The 20641-nt window shown below is 40.7% G+C and overlaps 1 protein-coding gene across 2 annotated transcripts in view; it reads right to left on the reverse strand.

The window, feature by feature from the left end:
- Window positions 1-20641, reverse strand: part of GATB (glutamyl-tRNA amidotransferase subunit B) — a 66188-nt gene that overhangs the window by 2472 nt on the left and 43075 nt on the right. For both annotated transcript variants that reach the window (XR_012639287.1, XM_074950985.1), the window contains exons 6-12: window positions 19973-20086; window positions 19172-19256; window positions 17334-17378; window positions 15526-15715; window positions 10900-11033; window positions 10281-10359; window positions 1787-1921 (exon numbers count right to left, since the gene is read on the reverse strand). Coding sequence is in view for 1 of the 2 variants with exons in the window: in XM_074950985.1 (XP_074807086.1) it covers window positions 1787-1921; window positions 10281-10359; window positions 10900-11033; window positions 15526-15715; window positions 17334-17378; window positions 19172-19256; window positions 19973-20086 (782 nt within the window). In the remaining variant the exon portion in view is untranslated. The remainder of the gene's footprint in view (window positions 1-1786; window positions 1922-10280; window positions 10360-10899; window positions 11034-15525; window positions 15716-17333; window positions 17379-19171; window positions 19257-19972; window positions 20087-20641) is intronic.

Genomic DNA, 20641 nt, shown 5'->3' on the forward strand with positions numbered 1-20641 from the left:
ACCCATTGACTGACCCCAAAATGCCTGCACTTTGGCCTGCACAATTACTGTGCACTGGCCACTTGCATGGCCAGTCAGGTAGCCGTTGACCCAATTTGAAAAGAGAAAAGTTTAAGCTGGAAATGATGGCTAAAAAACCCTAACCGTTTAACAAGGGAAGTCTGAAATTCACCATCACTTTGTCTTAAATCAAAATAGGAGGTCTTCCTAAAAGATACGTTCTAGTTCAACCACGAGTTACTGAGCTCTACCATGTTTACTTATGTAGCAGGGAAAAATAATTATCTGCATTGTGGGAAGTATCGGGTGAAATTCTATAGCCTAAACTATGCATGTTGTCAAACTAGATAGCAGTCCCCACTGGCCTTAAACTTTACTAATACATGAACTACCAGCTGCACCAACTGCATGCACAATTGCAAATACATCCACCTGAACTTTAGCCCATCTTAAATCTTGTCTATAACGTCCCAGCATAGATAGGGCACATTGCAAGCAGATAAAGGCAGCACTTACTTAAATTGCTCAGTATTGAGTGTTAGTTTCCCTTTTAAAAAAATAAACTACTATTAAAAAGCAAGGCATTTTCTCTTGCAATAGCCCAACTGCCTGTTCTGTAAGATAAGATCTCATGGGCATTTAAAGCACAGACCTACAAGCTTTAAAAGCTTCTTTACTAAAAGGATCACCTGAAAGCAGCTGGAAAATAAGGCTGCTTTATCACAGCTGGCTTTGCTAAAACACTGGAAGCTGAGGGAGGAATTAAATTCGTACAAAATCATTTCTATTATTGAAACAGGAATCTGGTTATGGACCCTCAGCTTTTGTGCTGTTGAACAGTTCTAGCTCTCTGCTCTTGTGATTCAGTACTAGTATGAAAATACAGAAGCACTTTTATCAGCCACTGCAAATGAGTCAATATAAGGGAGGTCATGCAGATCTACTGCAAGTTCATTTTCTTTATCGAAAGCTGTTAGTGTCCCCCAGTGAGACTTTGGCGTGGGTGGTATTGTTCTCAAAAGATGTTAGCTTTTTTTTCCAACTGCAAATGTAGCTAGACTATGTTTATACTTAAAATAGGCCATTCATTCCTGCTTTTACATTTTGCACTCACGAGAATACAAAAGCACCTTTTTTATAAAGCTAATGTTGGATGTGGTCAAGGTTACCCCTCCATTTTGCCCCCCTTTTTCTAACTGAAAATCTCTGGAATCTTGAAATGACACACACACTGTGTGTTAGTGTAAGGTTGCTCAAGAGGGTTAGCCAGTCAGTATACATTTCTTGGGAGAAGAGACATGGTCTTTGCAAAGAGACCCAATAAACGCCAACTTTTTGGCTTTCCAACATTGATGCTATCTCCTTTGAAGCTAATATTATTCATATAGAATAAATAATGACTTCTTGATAGATACCCTGAGTTTTCACACGGTTATATTAATTTCATCTCTTTGACCTTAGATATCTCCTAAGATGACAAGAAAAAAAATCAGGGAATTATACTGATCAAAACTGCCAGGCCAGGGTAACAAAAGTGCTCTCTGCACACATTCAGTTGAAAGGGACAGGACTTTTTCTGTGCTTGTTTTCTTGCACTATCACTTTTATGCATAGTCAGAATGACTTGGCTTCTTGGACAAGCCAGACTAATAAATCCTTCATTTCTCTTTGAAGATGTACAAACAAATGCAGAGCCAGAGAAAAGATGGCAATTTAAATCCGTTAGCATCACAGACCACCAACATGTCCAAGCCTCTGTAATCAATTCCCACCCCGTTTGAATCACCTCTTCCTGATGTCCTTCCATCACTGCCTGACAGATCTGTTCAAGCTCTTGCTGATCCTGGATTAGTTCAAGTTTCTTTTCTTTAACAATTTGAAGTGGGGTCTTCCCCTCCCCCTTCCACAATTCCTCAAACACCTGCAGCATCAAAAAAGGTAGAGGAGGGGAGTCAGTGTCTGTTGCATACACACTTCCCACTCCAGTAATGTGTGAGTGAATTTAGTCAGAAAAAAAGCAAAGGATTAACATTTATGTGATGGACAAACTTTCCCAGGCAGCTCTGTGGACACATCTCAATCTTCACTTGCTAGTGCCTCTCCCGAGCAAAACCTGCCCACCCCAAGAGCACCAGGATGAGATCAAGCAACTCCGTTTAATTTATGATCTGAACACAGTTTAAAGTCAAGTGCAATAATCCAGAGCATCACCACATCCCCTCCCTTTATTTTGAAGCACAATATGCATGTCACATAGCTTTGCAACAGTGATGCTCTTTGTGCCCCTACTGTAGGATTGCCGTACAAGAAGATGGTGCAGTAATCCCTTGTTGTTCATACAAGTGTTGCTAAAAGAAATTACAACATGCATGGTCAGCAGAGAATGCCACCTCAGAGAACTGACAATTAGACAACTATTGTGCCTATTCCGATTCCAGGTAACTCATTTCATTTACAGACCATGATCACCACAGGAGGGAGCGAGTGAGAATGCTTAATAGAAAATAGAAGATGAATATTGCAAATCAGAATCCATGTGGCAGCCCTATCCCATCCATATCTCACCTCCAGGAATAGCTGGGTGAACCTAAGCTTCTGGAATAATTACTAGCTCCTGTGAATGTGTTTCCTTACTTTGTAGCAGGGCTATCACCATGGAATAAACTTGCAGAAGAGAGCATTTATAAAAAAGCAATTTCCTTGGGCAGTCATTTTCTGTTCTTATTTCAGTGATGGGGGATGTGAGAGAGAAAACCCTTATTAAAACAGCTGCTTCTGCTTGCTCCTGCCCTGAAGACATAATTGTATGTTCGGGCCATCCCAGTGTGCCAGGATGGAAATGAATTCCAAGTCAAAAATGCAGCACTACAAATTTGCTGTGGGATCAAGAGGAGGCTGGGGCGAGGAGCCCTAATTTAAAGCCATTTTCAATAATTAGCAGTGCAGCAAGGTGGTTTATGAAAAACAAAATAAATAGAATGACATTTTAATCCTCTCATTGATTTTTCTCCAATATGAAAGCCATTCAGCATGAAACGATGTGACAGGTGTGGCAGGTACTTTAAGAACCCTGCATTGATGCTACATACTCCAAGCCAGGTGCGACTCAAATTTGCCTCCTATGCCCCAACCCCTCCTTCTCCCCCCAGTAGAATCGTATCATTTTTGTTTTGCCACAGGCCTTGAGAGAACAACAGCAAAGTTGTCCTGTGAAGCCACACTGCAGGTCTTGTGTTTTCCTTGTGAAAGGGAGAAGGGCAGAAAAGACAGATCAAATGATTAAAATTACTGATATCCAATCAGAGTTACAACCACCATAAGTGTTAAATCTGTAAAACACAGTTTAATCTGTTCCTATCTAAAACTCAAGATACCTCTCCTTCCAGTTCATTCCCTAGCACCACTACAGAGTCACCTCGAATATCCTAGGAAAAAAATTCAGCTGACCCATGGCCAGACGCTGGGCTTGTCCACTTCACCAACTATTCTGAGAGCTCACTTAAGGGACACCCACAGTTGCTTCCTCCCCGCTATCAGCAGGTTCTCAGTCCTCCCCAAGGGAGCAGATGGGAAGCTTTCTGGAAGGTAATTCTCCCTGAGCTCCCCTGAGGCATTGTGACTCCATGTCACACTTCATGGAAGTGCAACTTGCAATTTGCACAAGCTAGCTCAGAGAAAAACTCCCCAGAGATCTTGCTCAAAATAGAAACTAACCAATGAAGAACCCACATCTTTCTAAGAAAAGGGCAGAAACTGATTTTAGGTTTAGCATGTACCATACCTGCAATTCTTAAACCGTGGTCCTTTCCCAGGGAAGGAGGAGGGCACTGAAGCAATACACACAATACAAACACACACACACACAAAACCCTCTACTCCAAGCAGAATTACCAAGAGAAGCCCGTTGAGTGGTCTACCTTAGGTCAGGGCTAGGGAAGTTTGAGAATCAGGGAGTAATAACTGGTTCCCCTGACAGCCATCTCCTATGTTAAGCATATCTTGACGCAGAGAGATTTTGCCCATTATACACTATCTTAGGGGGACCAGGGAGAGACTGGATTTACTCTTGTAAATATACACAGCAAGCTATGTCGGTTTGGGTTTTGTAGCTTTAAAAAGTATCCTATTGCTTGAGTACAATATTGGCTCCCTCTGTGGAGTATGTGGACACAAATCCTCCTTGGGCTATTTCTGAAAGTCAAGGAGGGAGAAGCTAATTATATTGGTTAGTCCATTATAAGGGGAACCTTAGTGTAATATATTATAGTAGTATTCAGAGGTTAAACAGAAAGCATTTTATTCATGAAGGCATAATCAAAACACTTCAATGCAGAAGTGCAGTTCTACTCCATTTACTTTTTCTTGGGCTCTTGTAGTCTTTTCTTGGCCAGACAGAATCAGCTGCAAGGGTTTAAGAGCCCCTTCCCCCTCATCCACCCGAATCTACATTGTTATAAACATACACAGCTGAGAGACCAATACTATTCGAACATGGTTTCCTATTAGATTGATATTAGAGTTTATAGAAAAAGCTAGACAGATTTGACAGGCCAAAAATCTGGCCTCATCCCACTCCATTTTTTTCTTTTTTTAAATGTTGTTCTAGCCTAGATAAGAGTCTAGTCTAAAGCGAATACTCACCAGCAACCACATACCACACAACAGAACCACTAACCCAGGAACCTATCCTTGCAACAAAGCCCGTTGCCAACTGTGCCCACATATCTATTCAGGGGACACCATCACAGGGCCTAATAACATCAGCCACACTATCAGAGGCTCGTTCACCTGCACATCCACCAATGTGATATATGCCATCATGTGCCAGCAATGCCCCTCTGCCATGTAGATTGGCCAAACTGGACAGTCTCTACGTAAAAGAATAAATGGACACAAATCAGATGTCAAGAATTATAACATTCATAAACCAGTCGGAGAACACTTCAATCTCTCTGGTCACGCAATCATAGACATGAAGGTCGCTATCTTACAACAAAAAAACTTCAAATCCAGAGTCCAGCGAGAAACTGCTGAATTGGAATTCATTTGCAAATTGGATACTATTAATTTAGGCTTAAATAGAGACTGGGAGTGGCTAAGTCATTATGCAAGGTAGCCTATTTCCCCTTGTTTTTTCCTCCCCCCCCCAGACGTTCTGGTTAAACTTGGATTTATGCTGGAAGTGGCCCACCTTGATTGTCATGCACATTGTGGGGAGAGTGGTCAGTTTGGATGAGCTATTGCCAGCAGGAGAGTGAGTTTGTGGGGGGGTGTGTGTGAGAAAACCTGGATTTGTGCTGGAAATGGCCCACCTTGATTATCATGCACATTGTAGGGAGAGTGGTCACTTTGGATGAGCTATTACCAGCAGGAGAGTGAGTTTGTGTGTGTATGGGGGTGGGGGAGTGAGAAAACCTGGATTTGTGCTGGAAATGGCCCACCTTGATTTTCATGCACGTTGTAAGGAGAGTGGTCACTTTGGATAGGCTATTACCAGCAGGAGAGGGAGTTTGTGTGTGGTTTTTGGAGGGGGGTGAGAGAACCTGGATTTCTTCAGGAAATGGCCCACCTGGATTATCATACACATTGTGAAGAGAGTGGTCACTTTGGATGGGCTATTACCAGCAAGAGAGTGAGTTTGTCTGTGGGGGGGCGGAGGGTGAGAAAACCTGGATTTGTGCTGGAAATGGCCCAACTTGACGATCACTTTAGATAAGCTATTACCAGCAGGAGAGTGGAGTGGGAGGAGGTATTGTTTCATGGTGTCTGTGTATATAATGTCTTCTGCAATTTCCACAGTATGCATCCGATGAAGTGAGCTGTAGCTCACGAAAGCTCATGCTCAAATAAATTGGTTAGTCTCTAAGGTGCCACAAGTCCTCCTTTTGCTTTTTGCAAATACAGACTAACACGGCTGTTACTCTGAAACCTCTAAAAACAGTGTAAAATAATTTTAATTCATCCACACTCACTGGTCAAAGCAGGCTATAAACTGGCTGAAAAAGAAAAAGACTTAATGATAAAGTCTCCAATGCCAAAATGCAATTCTCAGTCTTACCTTCGTTCCTGAAATCCCAATAGTGGCAACTATAGACTCTAGCCGAGGTTTGGTTCAGACTATTGCCAGGTCCTGCCAGCTCTAGCTACATATGCCTAGCACCAAACCATTGGTCAGAATGATTTAGTAACAGCTTGCATGTCTTGCATCCACACAAGTGTCATTCTAAGCATTTTACAACTGTTGACTGTGCAAGCTGGTCGTGACACCTGGGAAAAGGTTTTCAGTTGAAACAAGTCTGCAACCGCTTGTTCCATGTATGGGTACAAATACTGCAGCTACACCATTCTGGCCCATCCTGTATCCATTCCCCCTCCCAAAATGCAATGTCTTTGTGTTTGCAAATTATCCAAAAGCCTATGCTACTAACAAGTGCTGTGCCCTTTGGATCAGGTGCTCCAGATTCCCCAGGCTGCGCTGGTACAACCATGACTGTAAAAGGGTCCTGTTCAACTTAGGTTCATACACTGTGCTCACCTCCCCGGTATCTGCTGTATGTAGAAGTGCCAAATGGTTCTGTCACAAAGTGTTGTTGTGCAGATGACCTAAACCATTGTGCAATCAATTTTGTACAATCCATGTGCCTGCAATGGTAGCGCTGATTAGCGTACATACTATTTTTGAAGATCAGTTTGGTTTGTGTGCTATAATTACATAACACAGCACTGTACAGCAGTGTCTCTTCTTTGACATGCGAGTTCTATTGCCTTGTACAACAGAGAATGTGCACAGACCTTTTAAAAATTTAAACTGTTGGCACTTCCTGCAGTACAAGCATATGCATATGCATGACTATTTGCTCATCCCATCAAACCCTTCCATCTTTCTTGTTGGATCTGTCTTCACTACTGCTGTTAATTCCTCCCACCCACCTCAAATGCTGCAGAGTGTGAGCGTGAGTGTGTGTGTGTGTGAGTGAGAGAGAGGGAGATCCAATATCTCTGCCTACTGCAGAAAACTGTTATAAACATTTGTTATTCTTCTGACATCTAGGCAACCAAAATACTTTTCTAAATGTGGCAAGGTTTGATAGCATCACTCAGTGATGGGCAAACAGTATAGTTATTACTCTGGGTCCGAATTCAGATCATAGAGCACAATGCATACAAGGAGCTAGTAATTAAGCAGGAGATGCAATCTCTCTGAAATTCCTCATTTTATAACCTGTCAAAACCGCCTTTGTATAAATAAATTAAAATGCAAAAAGCTCCATTAAAACAACGTTAACTTTCTGACTTAAACACCACAACAAGGAAACAACTAAAAATAAACTCTGAAGGTCCTCTTCAAAGTTTCAGGCACCAGGCTGATGGGTGCTCTCAAAAACCACGTACACAGAATTTTGTATACCCACATGCACTAAGTATTCTCAGTGTTTTCTGCCTATTACAAGCTTTTATTATTTTAAGACCATTTCCAGCCACCATGAGCAACCACAATTTTGACTGCCTTAATTACGAACTGAGACGTCTCAGCTCCACCAAAAACGAGGCCAGTTTAATTTAACTTTAAGCACCCAGACTTAGAACTCTTGTCCTCTTTATAACAATTTTTTGATGCAAAGACAAACATGCAGAAGTGAATAGACATTAATTTCATTCCAAATCTGTAGCTACAGTGAAACAATAGGTGGAAGGAATATGCAAACACCTGCCCTTGTTGATCTTTAACCGTGGACATTAACCCTGGAGCCTCATTATGTGAGTTAAGTGTCTTAATTTCACTGTTGACTATTTTAGAATAAAAAACACTAGCTAGTGTATTTATCCAGTGGCGTTTGTTTAATATTCTACAGATATAAACTTGCAAGGTTTAAAGAGACAAATAGTTATTATATTATCATAGGACCTAAAACGTGATAGGTGCTCTGCATTCAAACAAAAGTCACAGTGCCCCACACAGTTTTACTGTTTATTTTTTAAAGTATGATCAAATATATTGTGACAGGGTCAGGCCAGATGGCTACAGGAGAGTGATAGAAGGCAGATATATTAGCCCCAGGTTAAGTAGGTCCCTTTTCCCTGGGTAAGGTAACAGGGAAGGTTCCAGAACAATCAGGAACTTTCTGGAAACAATTAAGGCAGACAGGCTGATTAGAAGACCTGCAACCAATCAAGAAGCTGCAAAATCAATTAAGATAGGCAGGCTAATCAGGGCACTTGGGTTTAAAAAGGAGCTCACTTCAGTTTGTGGTGTGCGTGCGAGGAGCTGGGAGCAAGAGGCGCAAGATGCTGAGAGTGAGAAGGCATACTACTGGAAGACTGAGAAGTACAAGCATTACCAGAGGAGGAAGGTCCTGTGGTGAGAATAAAGAAGGTGTTGGGAGGAGGCCATGGGGAAGTAGCCCAGGGAGTTGTAGCTGTCACACAGCTGTTACAGGAGCCACTGTAGACAGCTGCAATCCACAGGGCCCTGGGCTGGAACCCGGAGTAGAGGGCGGGCCCGGGTTCCCCTCATCCCCCCAACTCCCTACTTGATACCGGAGGAGTTGACCTGGACTGTGGGTTCCACCAGAGGGGAAGGTCTCTGGCCTGTTCCCCGATCCACTAGGTGGATCAGCAGAGACTGAGGGAATTGTTCTTCTTCCTTTTCCCCATGCTGGCCAGTGATGAGGCTAACTAAGTGAATGGCAGATTTGAGCCACGGAAGTGGCCAAACTGAGGGCTGCCGTGAACCTCTGAGGCGAGCAAATCCGCCAATAAGCGCAGGACCCACCAAGGCAGAGGAGGAACTTTGTCACAATATATATACAGATATATTTTTTTTCTTCACTACAGGATTTAACTGGAGTTGAAAGAAAATTTACAGCGGATTAGAAAACCTCAAGTGAAGATCTTGAAGGGAAATGAAAGATCTTAATTTTTTTTAACAAACATAAAATGGTGAAAAAATAAATTTTATAAAATGATTCAAAAATGTACTCAACATGTTAGAATTTTGGAGTGTATGTCTAAAAAATATCCAGTAGCTTTTCCAGAAAGATCAGCAGAAGTCGAGGCAATTTTTTTTTGCAGATTTCCAGTAACCTCACAAAAATGCTCACTGTTGTCAAATGTGACACAAACACCTTCCTCTGCTCTGCCAAGAGTGTCAGCATTCAGGAGCCATTTGTTAAATTTTTCAAATAGGCACCTTAATCCTTTCTCCCACACTTCTGAATATGCATGAGAAAGACTTGCTGTAAACGACTGCAGAGTCACTTCACTAGTGTCCTAAAATCCCTCCTTTCAACTCACTTCCCCCATGAAGCCTAAAAAAGACTTGATAATGGTTAGGCAGCTGGGTGTGCTGTGACCACTGCCTACCATTCTAACTGGCATTGTCACATTGTTACCTTGTGCTCCCCATGTTTTTTGTCTTGTACTTAAGTTGTAAGCATCTTGGGGCCAGGACTGTCTCTTTGTTATACGTTTGCTCGGTGCCTAGCACAGTGGGCTCACATCCATGATTGGCATCCAGAGGCACTACCTCAATACAAATTAATTATTAGGATTATTTATAATAGTGGTCATTAACATATTCCCTGATGTCAAATGGATTGTTAGCACAGTTTCTTAGATCCCATCTTCGTTTTGGGAGACTGGCCTAAATAAGCCAGTATTTGAAAAAAAGAGGGGGGAAAATAGTTGGCTCTATCTTGAGTGCCTGGCTAAGATGCAGCAAAGAGTGTCATTGGCTTATCAAAAGGGCAAGTCATCCTCCTTCAGTCTCACGAGGCACTTGACACAAATTTATCTTTATCAATAAACCCAGCTGTGTTTTGCCCTTTGCCATTCAGTGGGATGTGTGACCTCTTACAGCTGCAGCTCCTATTCAAATTATTAAGAACTATGAAGCAGCAAGTTCCCCGAGCATCACCACCAGAGACTGGACCAAGCCACTAAAACATTGATGTCAATTCTAACCTTCCCAAAGCGCAGCAGTGTTCAGAATTTGGGATTTGATTATAGGGATTACTGGTCAGTGGCGTCAAATCCAAATTTCCCAAAATTCAGGCATGTTTGGCTTTGTTAGGGATTTGTTTCAGGCCTCACTCTACTATTTAACCCTGAATTTTATATACATCCCACCTCCAGTAGAAGTTTCACATATTTCATGCTTTAAATATAAAATGAATATACTGACACCATGGAAGTCATATGGATTCCAGATGGAGATTTACTAGGAAAATGAAGTTAGTAGTGGCAGTTTCAAAGGCACAGTAGGTCCAAAACAAACTCACTTGTTTGGCTGCTGAAGAAGAAATTGCGCCTCTCTCTAGAAGGTTTAGAAGGTCAGCCAGGAGGAGAGAATTGACTGGACTAAATTAAAAAAAATTAAGGTGGGGTGAGAGCTCTCAAAAAAACCAAACAAACAAAAAAACCACCACACACAGCGTAATCTTTACATCTCTACATGGTGCCTGGTCATTTGTATAAGTGACATACAGTCATTTAAACAAAGATTAAATGTTATTACTGAAAGCAAACTAGTTACCTTGTCTCCTAGTGGTACCCTATGTCAATACAACTTTTAAAAATGTAATTGTATTTTTGGTCAGCTGAGTAGGTTTAGCCATTTTAATAACAATGGAAACCCATGGATTACAAGCAGTAGCGATTAAAGATTTCCCGTCTCCGGAGGGTATGGAATAGACTTGGTTCACCAAGAACCATATAGGCCTAGGCTTTCAAAAGAAGTGGCGGCTATTGGGAACTCTGTTGTCCACCCACCATGGAGTTACATTGCACTAAACTAGGATACCGTGCTGGTGTTAGAGGATACTATTCACAATTGTTTGTCTGGCCATGGGAAAACGGATGTTTCTGTTTGATCAACTCAATATAATCAGAAAGCTTCACCTTTCCTTGACTGTAAGGTTGTGTTGTTTTAAATAACCAAGCATATCATTTAGAATCCAGCCAATCACTTTCTTTGGATTCATCTGGGTCTGTCTCACTACATTTTGAAAGAATTCCATTAATCCGTCTTCATTCTGTTAAGAAAAAGAATTAAATGGGTCAATGACAGAAAGGTACAAAAAATAATATTTTAGGTACATCACATATGTGTAGGGTGACCAGATGTCCCGATTTTATAGGGACAGTCCCCATTTTGGGGTCTTTTTCTTATATAGGCTCCTATTACTCCCCACCCTCTGTCCCGATTTTTCACACTTGCTGTCTGGTCACCCTACATGTGTGTATTCAGAGTGTCCTGGTCCTCTCTCATTCCCAGATAAACCTGATCTGTGCACTCATTGCAAGATCTTGGCAACCTCTAGTAACTCCAGTAAGGCAATAGTGCAATCTACACTAGGAGATGCTCTATGAAAAGAATACATAAGTATAGCCGTCAGCCCATCTGCCAGGTTGATAAGATTGTATATTTAATGTAGTTTCTATCTTTCATTAATCCTTCCCTGAAATTAGTGTACAGGGAGAAGCTGCTTCACCCAAGGCAGGTGTTGAGAGTTCTCTTGTTCCGTTCTAGTCTTCCTACCCTCTGGTGAAATGAGCTGTCAAAGAACATGCTACGTTTACCAAGGAATGGTTTTCTGAAGCCACCTAGAAATATTTAATGCTCGAACTTGCAGACACATTTCAGATTGCTGGAATAAGATGGACTTGTTTCTATCCTTGGGTGATTTGGATGGGTCAGACCAGAAGAAGCAGAATTTTTATTGTTCTAGTTTTTTCAAGTCAACTCTGATGAAGGCCCTCAGTGTTGGAAATTTATTGCATTGGGGGACACAGATTCAATTTTAAAGTGTACAAGAAATCTGAGATTGTTTTTAGTAAAAGAGATACGGCAGGATCTGATGGATGCTGTGATGTTTGTCACTTGGAGAATGATCGCTCAGTAACTGTAGCACGTAACGCAAAAGACCTCCAAGAGACTGTGGATATTGTGGGCACTCTTACTTATCAAGGGAAGAACCCAAATTCAGTTGAGCTACAGGACTTTGTATACAAGTTAAAAGTAAAATTATTAATTTAATTGATCCCTTACTAAATACTGTAATTTTTCTAATTGCCCTCAGGACTCATTATTCCAAATACAGGAGTAGAATATTAAGTCTTAAAATGACAAGATAACTAAACAGACAATATTAGCTTGGAAGTTCAGTCAGGAAAAAGCGAGTAGGTATTAATGCCCCTTCTTAGCAAATACTGTGGGCCTTTACAACCACATTTTTAACATGGGTGGAGCAGGTATGCCCAAAAAATGCTCATACAGGATACATTCAACCAAATTGCCAGACCCACATTTACTAGATTTTCAAATGGAAATGCACATATTTGCAACCACTCCATTGTGCTTTTTTTTGAAAATCTGCCTAGTATCGTCTTTACCAGTACCAGTCTATGATGAGTGAAACAAAGCGTGTGCTTTATTAAAATAAAACTTGAACCAAATTGAATCAGTGTGACATGAATGGAATATTTTCCTTATTGTTCCTGCAATCTGTTATATGATAGAAAAGACCTGATCAGCCTTTGATTTCCAACCATCCTTACTACCCTACTGTTGGAAGTTAGTTTGGACCAGTTGTGCATTCTGATCAACTTTCCTAGAACAAAATTCACTAACATGGAATACCAAAATCATCCTGTGACTCATATTAGGAATATTTATCTGAGAAGATGTTTGTCAGTCTATGGAACATCTCATGCAGGCAGTTTTGCTATTGAGCTCTTATACACTGGATACCGACACTGAGAACAATTTTCTCCAAAATCCTAGCTCTCATCCCTCGCTATTCAATATAAGACAGTTAGTTTTCACCACAACTTCCAGTTTTCTTAACTGCATTTAGTAAGTACTTCTGCATTTCTATCAGCTTAAAAAGATTAGCATATATTAAGATAAAAATTCCCAGATACAAGAGAAGATTAAACACATTTTTAACGTTACTGTAGCATATACAACGAATATAAAATGCTGCATAAGTATCAGGCTAAAAAACAAGGTGTAATTCAAATAATGGAGAATACTGGCAGAGAAGGTATCCATAACAAACATTTACACTTTAAAGCAAATATCTCCTTACTGCCAGTTACTGGATAACATACCAAAGGATATTTTGGATCTTTACCTACCTCCTAGAAGCCATTTAACTGGTCATATACTGACAGCCGTACTCAGCACTTACTTAACACACCCGTATTTTAGAATGGTAGGGTACTTTAGACATGTCAGTAACCTATATTAGAGTGAGCACAGATACTAGAGGGAGCTGGTAGAGGAAGAGAATGAATGATCATATAGGTCTTTTCCGTTTGTAACTTCTATACCTCAATGACTCTGATCTCTGGATGTCAATATGCTTTTTTTATTATTTTATGGCAACACATTAACTCCAAAGTCCCACGTCAATAAATAAGCAAAACAAACAAAACCCAAACAAACAAAAACCCACCAGGAAGAAAGCAAAATGTTTACCACCACCCGTGGCCAAAGCCTCAGCAGGTGCAATTAATTCCAGGTGCAATATTTGCAGGCCTATTGGTTTGGAGAGATTGAACTTGCATGCACAAGTTGAGTAACTGAACACTTAGCTGCTCAGATGGCATGACCAACTGCCTACATGCATGTGTAAATGTGGGATTTTGTCTGAGTAAAATGTGCTCCTACAAATACTCCCAGTTAATTATTGCAATTATAAAAATCTGCTGATAATTTGGCAATACATGTTTAAGAAACCACAGAAATAAGGAGATTCAAAGTGAAGGATGTCCTTCTATTTCAGTTCATCCTGTTGAACTTAGGTCCTGCAGGAGCTACAATCTTCCACACTGGAGCACACACAAGTAGTTACTGCAATACCTTCATACAATGGTGAGCTAAGAAATTAATGTTCATTTTGAAGTCTGATATTTTAACAGAATTTTTGTGCATAATGTTCACACTAACAAGTTGGGGTAGAGTACAGATTCTGCATTTTGAAGGCATCCCTCTACCACTGCCATTTATTTAATGAATACTCTTGAGCACTGTAACTTGAAAGACTGCTTCTTAGATTTGTGCATCTGGCCTTATCAGCCACCTATGGTAGTTCTGAGTTAGGCTTAAAACAGCAATGGAAACATAATTTTCAGGTGAATTAAGGTTAACTATTCACCCAGTGAGTCAAATAAGTGAATTTGTACAAAGAATAAACATGCTGCCATCCTAATCTACACTAAAAGGAGAAAGACCCAGAATGCAGACGTGACCTCCCCACCCTTCATTTATTGAAAAAAAACTTCTTTCAATGCAGCTGTATTTGTACATCTTTCTCACAAGCAGCAATCCAAAATCTTCTTCGGAATTAAGTTATAAAGAACAAATTGCAAAAGGAGAGAAATTAAGAGGCAAAAGGAAGGAAAAATATGTTTTCAAGTGAGATCTGCAAAGTGAAGGAGAGTTGACAAAGAGCTAGCAGTTACATATGGCTGGAGCTGCAGAGGAGAAGACTCTTGCATCATCACTGATGAGACTATGTAATAGAAAAGAGGGGAAAGGATTAGCTAAAAAAGGATCACTGAGGTGAAATGGAGGAGGGTCCATTTACTGCCTTCGATCAAAGCATATTTGTTTTCATAAATGAGAATTTTTCCTGAGGTGAAGTTACTTATACATGTGTGGAGAGAAACACTGGCTGCAAAGCACTTTAACATCATTAATCAACATCTCTCAACTGCTACCTTCACAGCCACAGGACTTCTACATGACTTATGACTGAGGAAAACTTGTGACTGACTGGTAAGATGCAACATCAGTAAGGTAAGAACCTTCCTAGCCACTTTCTTCTCAAGAGATTTCTGTAAAATTTGATTTAAATACTGACACACAAAGTCATCACTGCTGGATCAATTCAAAAAGGATTGAAAGAGCACAAGGATGCTGTAATTTGTTTTCAAGAGACTGGATGGTCTTTAGATGGCTTCCAGAGGTTTCCAGATTTTAAACAATCTGTTCATTTGCATCCACAACCTCCTCACCTCCTTATCAACTGCATTTTTGGGGCAAAGTTTTCACCATGTTCGATATTGTACATTTTTTACAAAAACAATGGTCATTATTTTGTTACGCATGGACAATGCACTTGGCCCTGTTCCAGACACAAAGACAAAACAATACCTGCTGTGAAGATCATGCACTTATGGACAAGACTTAGTTTGTCAGCAAAAAGTTGTACACTTGCAGCATTGTTAATGAGTCCACTTTGAGAGAGATGAGATCATCATTCACTAGCAACTTGTTAGCTCCCTATTTGTTCAGGAATCACTTCTCACAGAAACAAACTGCACATGTTATTTCTGAGCTTGGTTGAAGGATTTGGCACGGAGGTACAATTTAAGAGAGCTGTTAGACACATTTCCAAATTTAAAAATCCATGGCAGCTGACAGCTGGTTAATATGACATTTTACAGTGCGTTTTCTCTAAACACTGAAACGTTGAAGTTTCTTGGCTTATTTTAGCACTCGATCAATAGACCTACCAATAAGGCGAAACTATGTTCAGGCAGAATCCCATACTGTTCAACAAGCTTCACTCTCTTCACACTGGGGAGATCAGGAAGCCTCTCCCGAATCCAATCAATATTCACCACTTGCTGATGGTTCATATTAGCAGGCAACGATTTAGTATCGTACAGAATCAATGGAGGGAGGTTTGGCTCTGGCATGAACCTGGGGAGAATGAAGAGAGACGAATTTGGGGTTATTTTTTAGTCAAGACAATCCTCAGCATCTCAACAACAGGCTGTAAAATTTGTGTGCAAAAGTTAATGTTCCTCTGGAAATGATATTACTGGATTTAACTGACCAAGATACTGAAACTTCACAGCTCAATATATTACTGTCAAATAGGGAAAAAAATCAGTCCACAGCCACTATTTTCACTCTGCTTATCTGTCACTGTTTGCCAAACAAACAACCAGCAATAGAAAAAGGGTAATTTAAAAAATTTGACACCCAAAATATTAAGTGTCGATGCAGTCCATTGCTCTTGTTGGTGTGCATGAATTGTGATTCTGACCAGCAAGGCAGTATGGGTTGGACAGGAGAGAAGCATATTGACAGCCAGCTGCCAGGAGTTCTCTGTGCAGGTTGCAACCTCTCTCATATTAACCTGAGGAGTGCTGATAAAACCGCATGCTGTGTTAAAAGCAAAATTACCATGCTCAGCAGGATGTCATAGTAAATAAAACTGAGTGACAACATCAAAGAACAAAGGATCTCAAAGAGAACGCTAATTCAAGCCATCAGAAAAGCACTGAGAGTCAAACAGCAACTTTATACTGACATGAACAAATGATGTACTGATAAATCTCAAAACATAAAAAAAAATTGTTTTCACCTTTGAGACACACCCTTTGAGCCTATTGAACTTAAAAAGAAATCATGTTTAATGTGTTGGATTTAGATTCGGCGTTTAGTGCACACAAATAAGTTCACAAAATACACGAACAATGAAATTTAAAACTTGATGATATAAGTTTTGTCTGTCTTTAGCTGAAATAGCTTGGACTCTCTTCCTACCCACATTTGCCTGAATATTTTCTTATAGTAGTTATACATATTAGCCATGTTAAATAAGGATCTGGCCTGACACTAACATATTAGAGAATTAATTCATGAAACAGACTTTTTTTTTTTTTAGCTAACAACCGTGCACTCAGAAACAAAGGCTAACCAGGCTATCGTATTAGCCCCCAGCTGCCCAAGCACACTAGCTGCCAAAAAGTGAAAATCCATTCTGTTCAAATAATACTTACTGCTGTATTTCCACAAATGCTCATCTGTAAACTTCTAAATATAGGGCGGAATTTTTAAAAGTGCTCTGCCTTGGTCTAATTCTGCTCTCTCACTGAAGTCAATAGCAACACATCCATTGCCTTTCATGGGAGAAGAGATAAGCCATCATGCTATACGAGGCCCCATAATCTGAACATTTGTAATTTTCCTCAGTAAATGCTTAAAAAGAAGAAGTGACTTCACTGAGCTCAAAACATGCCTAAAAATACACTAATGGTTATTATGCCACTACACAATCACCCTGTAGCATATGAACTGAGCCCACCAACAATCCAACTCAAATATGTAGTAACATCCCCAATGATTTCAGCAGGGATAGATAGGATGGAGCCCAAAATCTGAATTGCTGTGAAAAGGACCTGATTTTGAGAGGTATCCAGTGTCCTCGACTCTCACTGAAGTCAACGGAGGATGAGGGCATTCAAGAGGTGAACTAGGCTTTTAGTTCCTGAATAAAAGTTAACTTTAGAAATAAAATGATCGTCATTACCGGTAATCCTGTTTTCCTTCTTTATCTCTCATTGGTATCGTACACCTAAAATAAGACAACACGGATAAAATATTAAATATAATGGGTTTTACTCTTTCTCCAGCCATACTGGTACCTCTGCATAACTAGTTTTGTGGCAAATAACTTCACATCATGGAGCTCAAGAAAGCTTCATTAAGCTTGTTCAAGGCAAATGTGTGTCTTAGTATGCAGTCCAATTCTACCCCCTACACAACCCAATGTAGAGTTTATCATTTTCTCCCAATATTACAAATATTTAACTTTAGTGCTACATGGCAAAGAAACAAAACCACATGTCAAGGCTAATTCCCCACTCTGGCACTTCAAGTGCAGAAGTGGGGGCCCGCAAGGATTCTAAAAATTAATACTGGCCACTCCAGGCTTGTATTAAACACCCAAGGTTACAGCTTTTTTCTGACCTTGGATTGGTAGATGCTGCCACCACCCAAGTGCAGAACCCCCTTGAGAGCCCAGGAAGGCACACTTGAGAATTCCTTCCTGTGGGGTACCCTCAAGCCCTTTCTCGCCCCCCTCCAGGGAAGAGCTAAGAAAGAAAAAAAAAGGAAATCAGCTGTTGCCACCAGCTAATTAAACAACGTGCACAAACCTGTTAAGACACAAAAATCCAATTCTGTTCTTTAAAAAAGTAAATTTTATTAATAAAAAAAGGAAAACTACATCTGGAAACTCAGGGTATTGCTAGATTTTAAAAGAGCAACTACAAGGATTAAGCACCAAGAATAGCTTTCTTGAGGTCCAGCTTAAAGGTTACAAGCAAAACAAAAGCACCTGGGGTTAGCACAGAGGAATCCACAGCCATAACGAAATAAAAGGGATAAACCTAATCTTCTCTTCCTAGAAATTTCCTGATCTACTTACATGTCTGCGGTTTTAAATTAGTCGTATCTAGGTAGGATATTGATGATTTTTCGTATCTGGCCCAAGCATCTTACAGCATGGCTGCTGCCCTGTCCGCCTCTCCCCGGGAGAACAGCAAAAGACAGACAAAAGAGGAGTCTTTTTTCAATTTTAAAAAGTTCGAGCCTTCCCATTGGCTCTTTTGGCCAGGTGCCCACTCACTTCCTTTTACCTATGCATAGCAGTGAGACTTTTTAACCCTTTACAGGTAGAGGAATTAAAGAACAGCTACTAAGAGGGATTTTATAGCTGCTGGCTGGCCGGCTGGGTGTCCATAAAAGGGAGCTACCCCCACCCCCTTCATTTTTCACACCACAAAAAGGGGAGAGTAAAGAAAATACATCAGGTGGTCCTGATGCTATAGCACCAGAAACATATAGGGCCCAATCTTACAGCCTTTCACAGGCTAAAGTCCCACTGCACTCCAGTGGAAGTTTTGTCTGGCTTAAAATAAGTTTACCTGGATCCTGCAATTGTTAAATAATTTCAATAGCTTGCTACATGCAAGAGAGCAGTACATGGCCCTGGGGAAGAGATGGAATGGTCTAGTGTATAGGATATGGGCCCGACAGTCAGGGTTCTATTCCCAGCTCTGCCACTGAACTGTTGTGTGACTTCACTGTTCTGTACCTGTTCCCCCTCCCACACTTAACCTGTCTTGTCTATTTAAATTGAAAGCTTTTCAAAGAAGGGACTGTGCCTAGCACAGTGGGCATCAGTTGAGGCCTTTAGGCATTATTGTAATACAATTAATGCCTGTGACGGGACCACACTCCTGAATGGTAATTCAAACAAACAGAAATGGAGAGAGGACATTTTAACACCAGTGACCATCTCACTAGGAAGCATTAGAACTCCAAAGATGCTATTTCAAATACCTCTCTAAAATATTAACTCACCCAAGTTTGTAATCAAAGGCTCTGGTTTCATTCAGAACGGTTTGTCCATTTTCAAGTTCCTTGATTTGCCTCTGGATTTCATAGTCTGACAAAAAAAATTTCAGCTGAGTTACACTGCACCCACTGCATTTTTATACCACCCATTACTGCATGCTTCACTGCCAGGCAGTAAATGGAAAGATTATTTGAACCTTAATGAAACCAAAAGCAATCTATTAGGGATGCAATTACTGGCAAAACTGACCTCTCTCTGGCACTCTTGTGTACACATTTGGTTCCTGCGGGAGGGAGGGCAGGGGGGTTGGCCTCCCACCATACACACACCACAGCCAGTTCCAGACACTCCAGACTTCAGCTAAACTGTACAGCCAAAGCAGTTTTCCCATCATCACATCACATCAGGGGTTGAGTGGAGGCTCTCCATCCAATCTCCCTGCATTTTTTCTTGGGAAATGTGTTGTTTCTCCTTTCCTGCCCATACCCATACCCATACCGCAGCTGCACGCCCTTTGCGCGTCACACACACCAGACACCGTGCCCTGGGAAAGCAATCAACTTCATCTGAGGACACAGAGCTGCTGTATTGCTAACATCTATCAAAGCAGAACATGCTAAATACTGAATCATTCACTTTACTCTCCTTGAAGACAGAGGGTCACTTCACAATAAAACTGCCAGCCAATGTGGCTGACATACCTACGGTATCCTGTACTGAAAACTATTACATTTTGTGATACTTGGTTCTGTCACCTAGATGAAAAGTATCTACAGCAGTTCAATAAAGGAGCAAACAACATTTACCTATTGCTCTTGCCAGGAATCGTGCACTGTTGATATTCTTCACTTCAGTCCTTACTCCGTAAGCTTCTCCGGGGTGATGAACAGATACATTGGCATCCACTCTCAGTTGACCCTCTGTAAAAGGAAACATCATCAGAGTAGATGACCTTGGAATATGTTAATAAGCAGCATGTTATGTACAGGATGTTTATACTGTAAAAGATCTGAGGTCAGGAAGAGATCAGCTGCCTTATAACAGCTTCCTATTTATGGTTCTATTTTAAATCTCCATCTTCAATCACAGAATTTTCTGAGAATACTACCTTTTGGAATGGAATGACATGATTCTTCTCAAAGACACCTGTACAGTGTAAGTGCACAGGCTTAAAACCATACTCCTTAAAAACATAGTCCTTAAAACCATACTCTAGGAGAGAGATTATGTCCTGTAAAGGGAGGACAGAACTAGGGTAAATCACCTAAAAGACCAGCAATTAACAACAAAAACAAAAAACAAAAACAAAAAAGCAGGCTGCAAGATTCCAGTTTTTATTTTTCTGCCCTGACAAAAGTGTGTGAAAACACCCCCTGAAATGACTACTTGATGGCTGTATGCTGCTCTACCATGGAGCACAAGACTTTAACAGTCATGCTGGGTAGATTTATTGAAGCATCCTTGGGAATTTAAAG

The sequence above is a fragment of the Natator depressus genome, chromosome 4 (assembly GCF_965152275.1).
Source record: "Natator depressus isolate rNatDep1 chromosome 4, rNatDep2.hap1, whole genome shotgun sequence".
Lineage (NCBI taxonomy): Eukaryota > Metazoa > Chordata > Testudines > Cheloniidae > Natator > Natator depressus.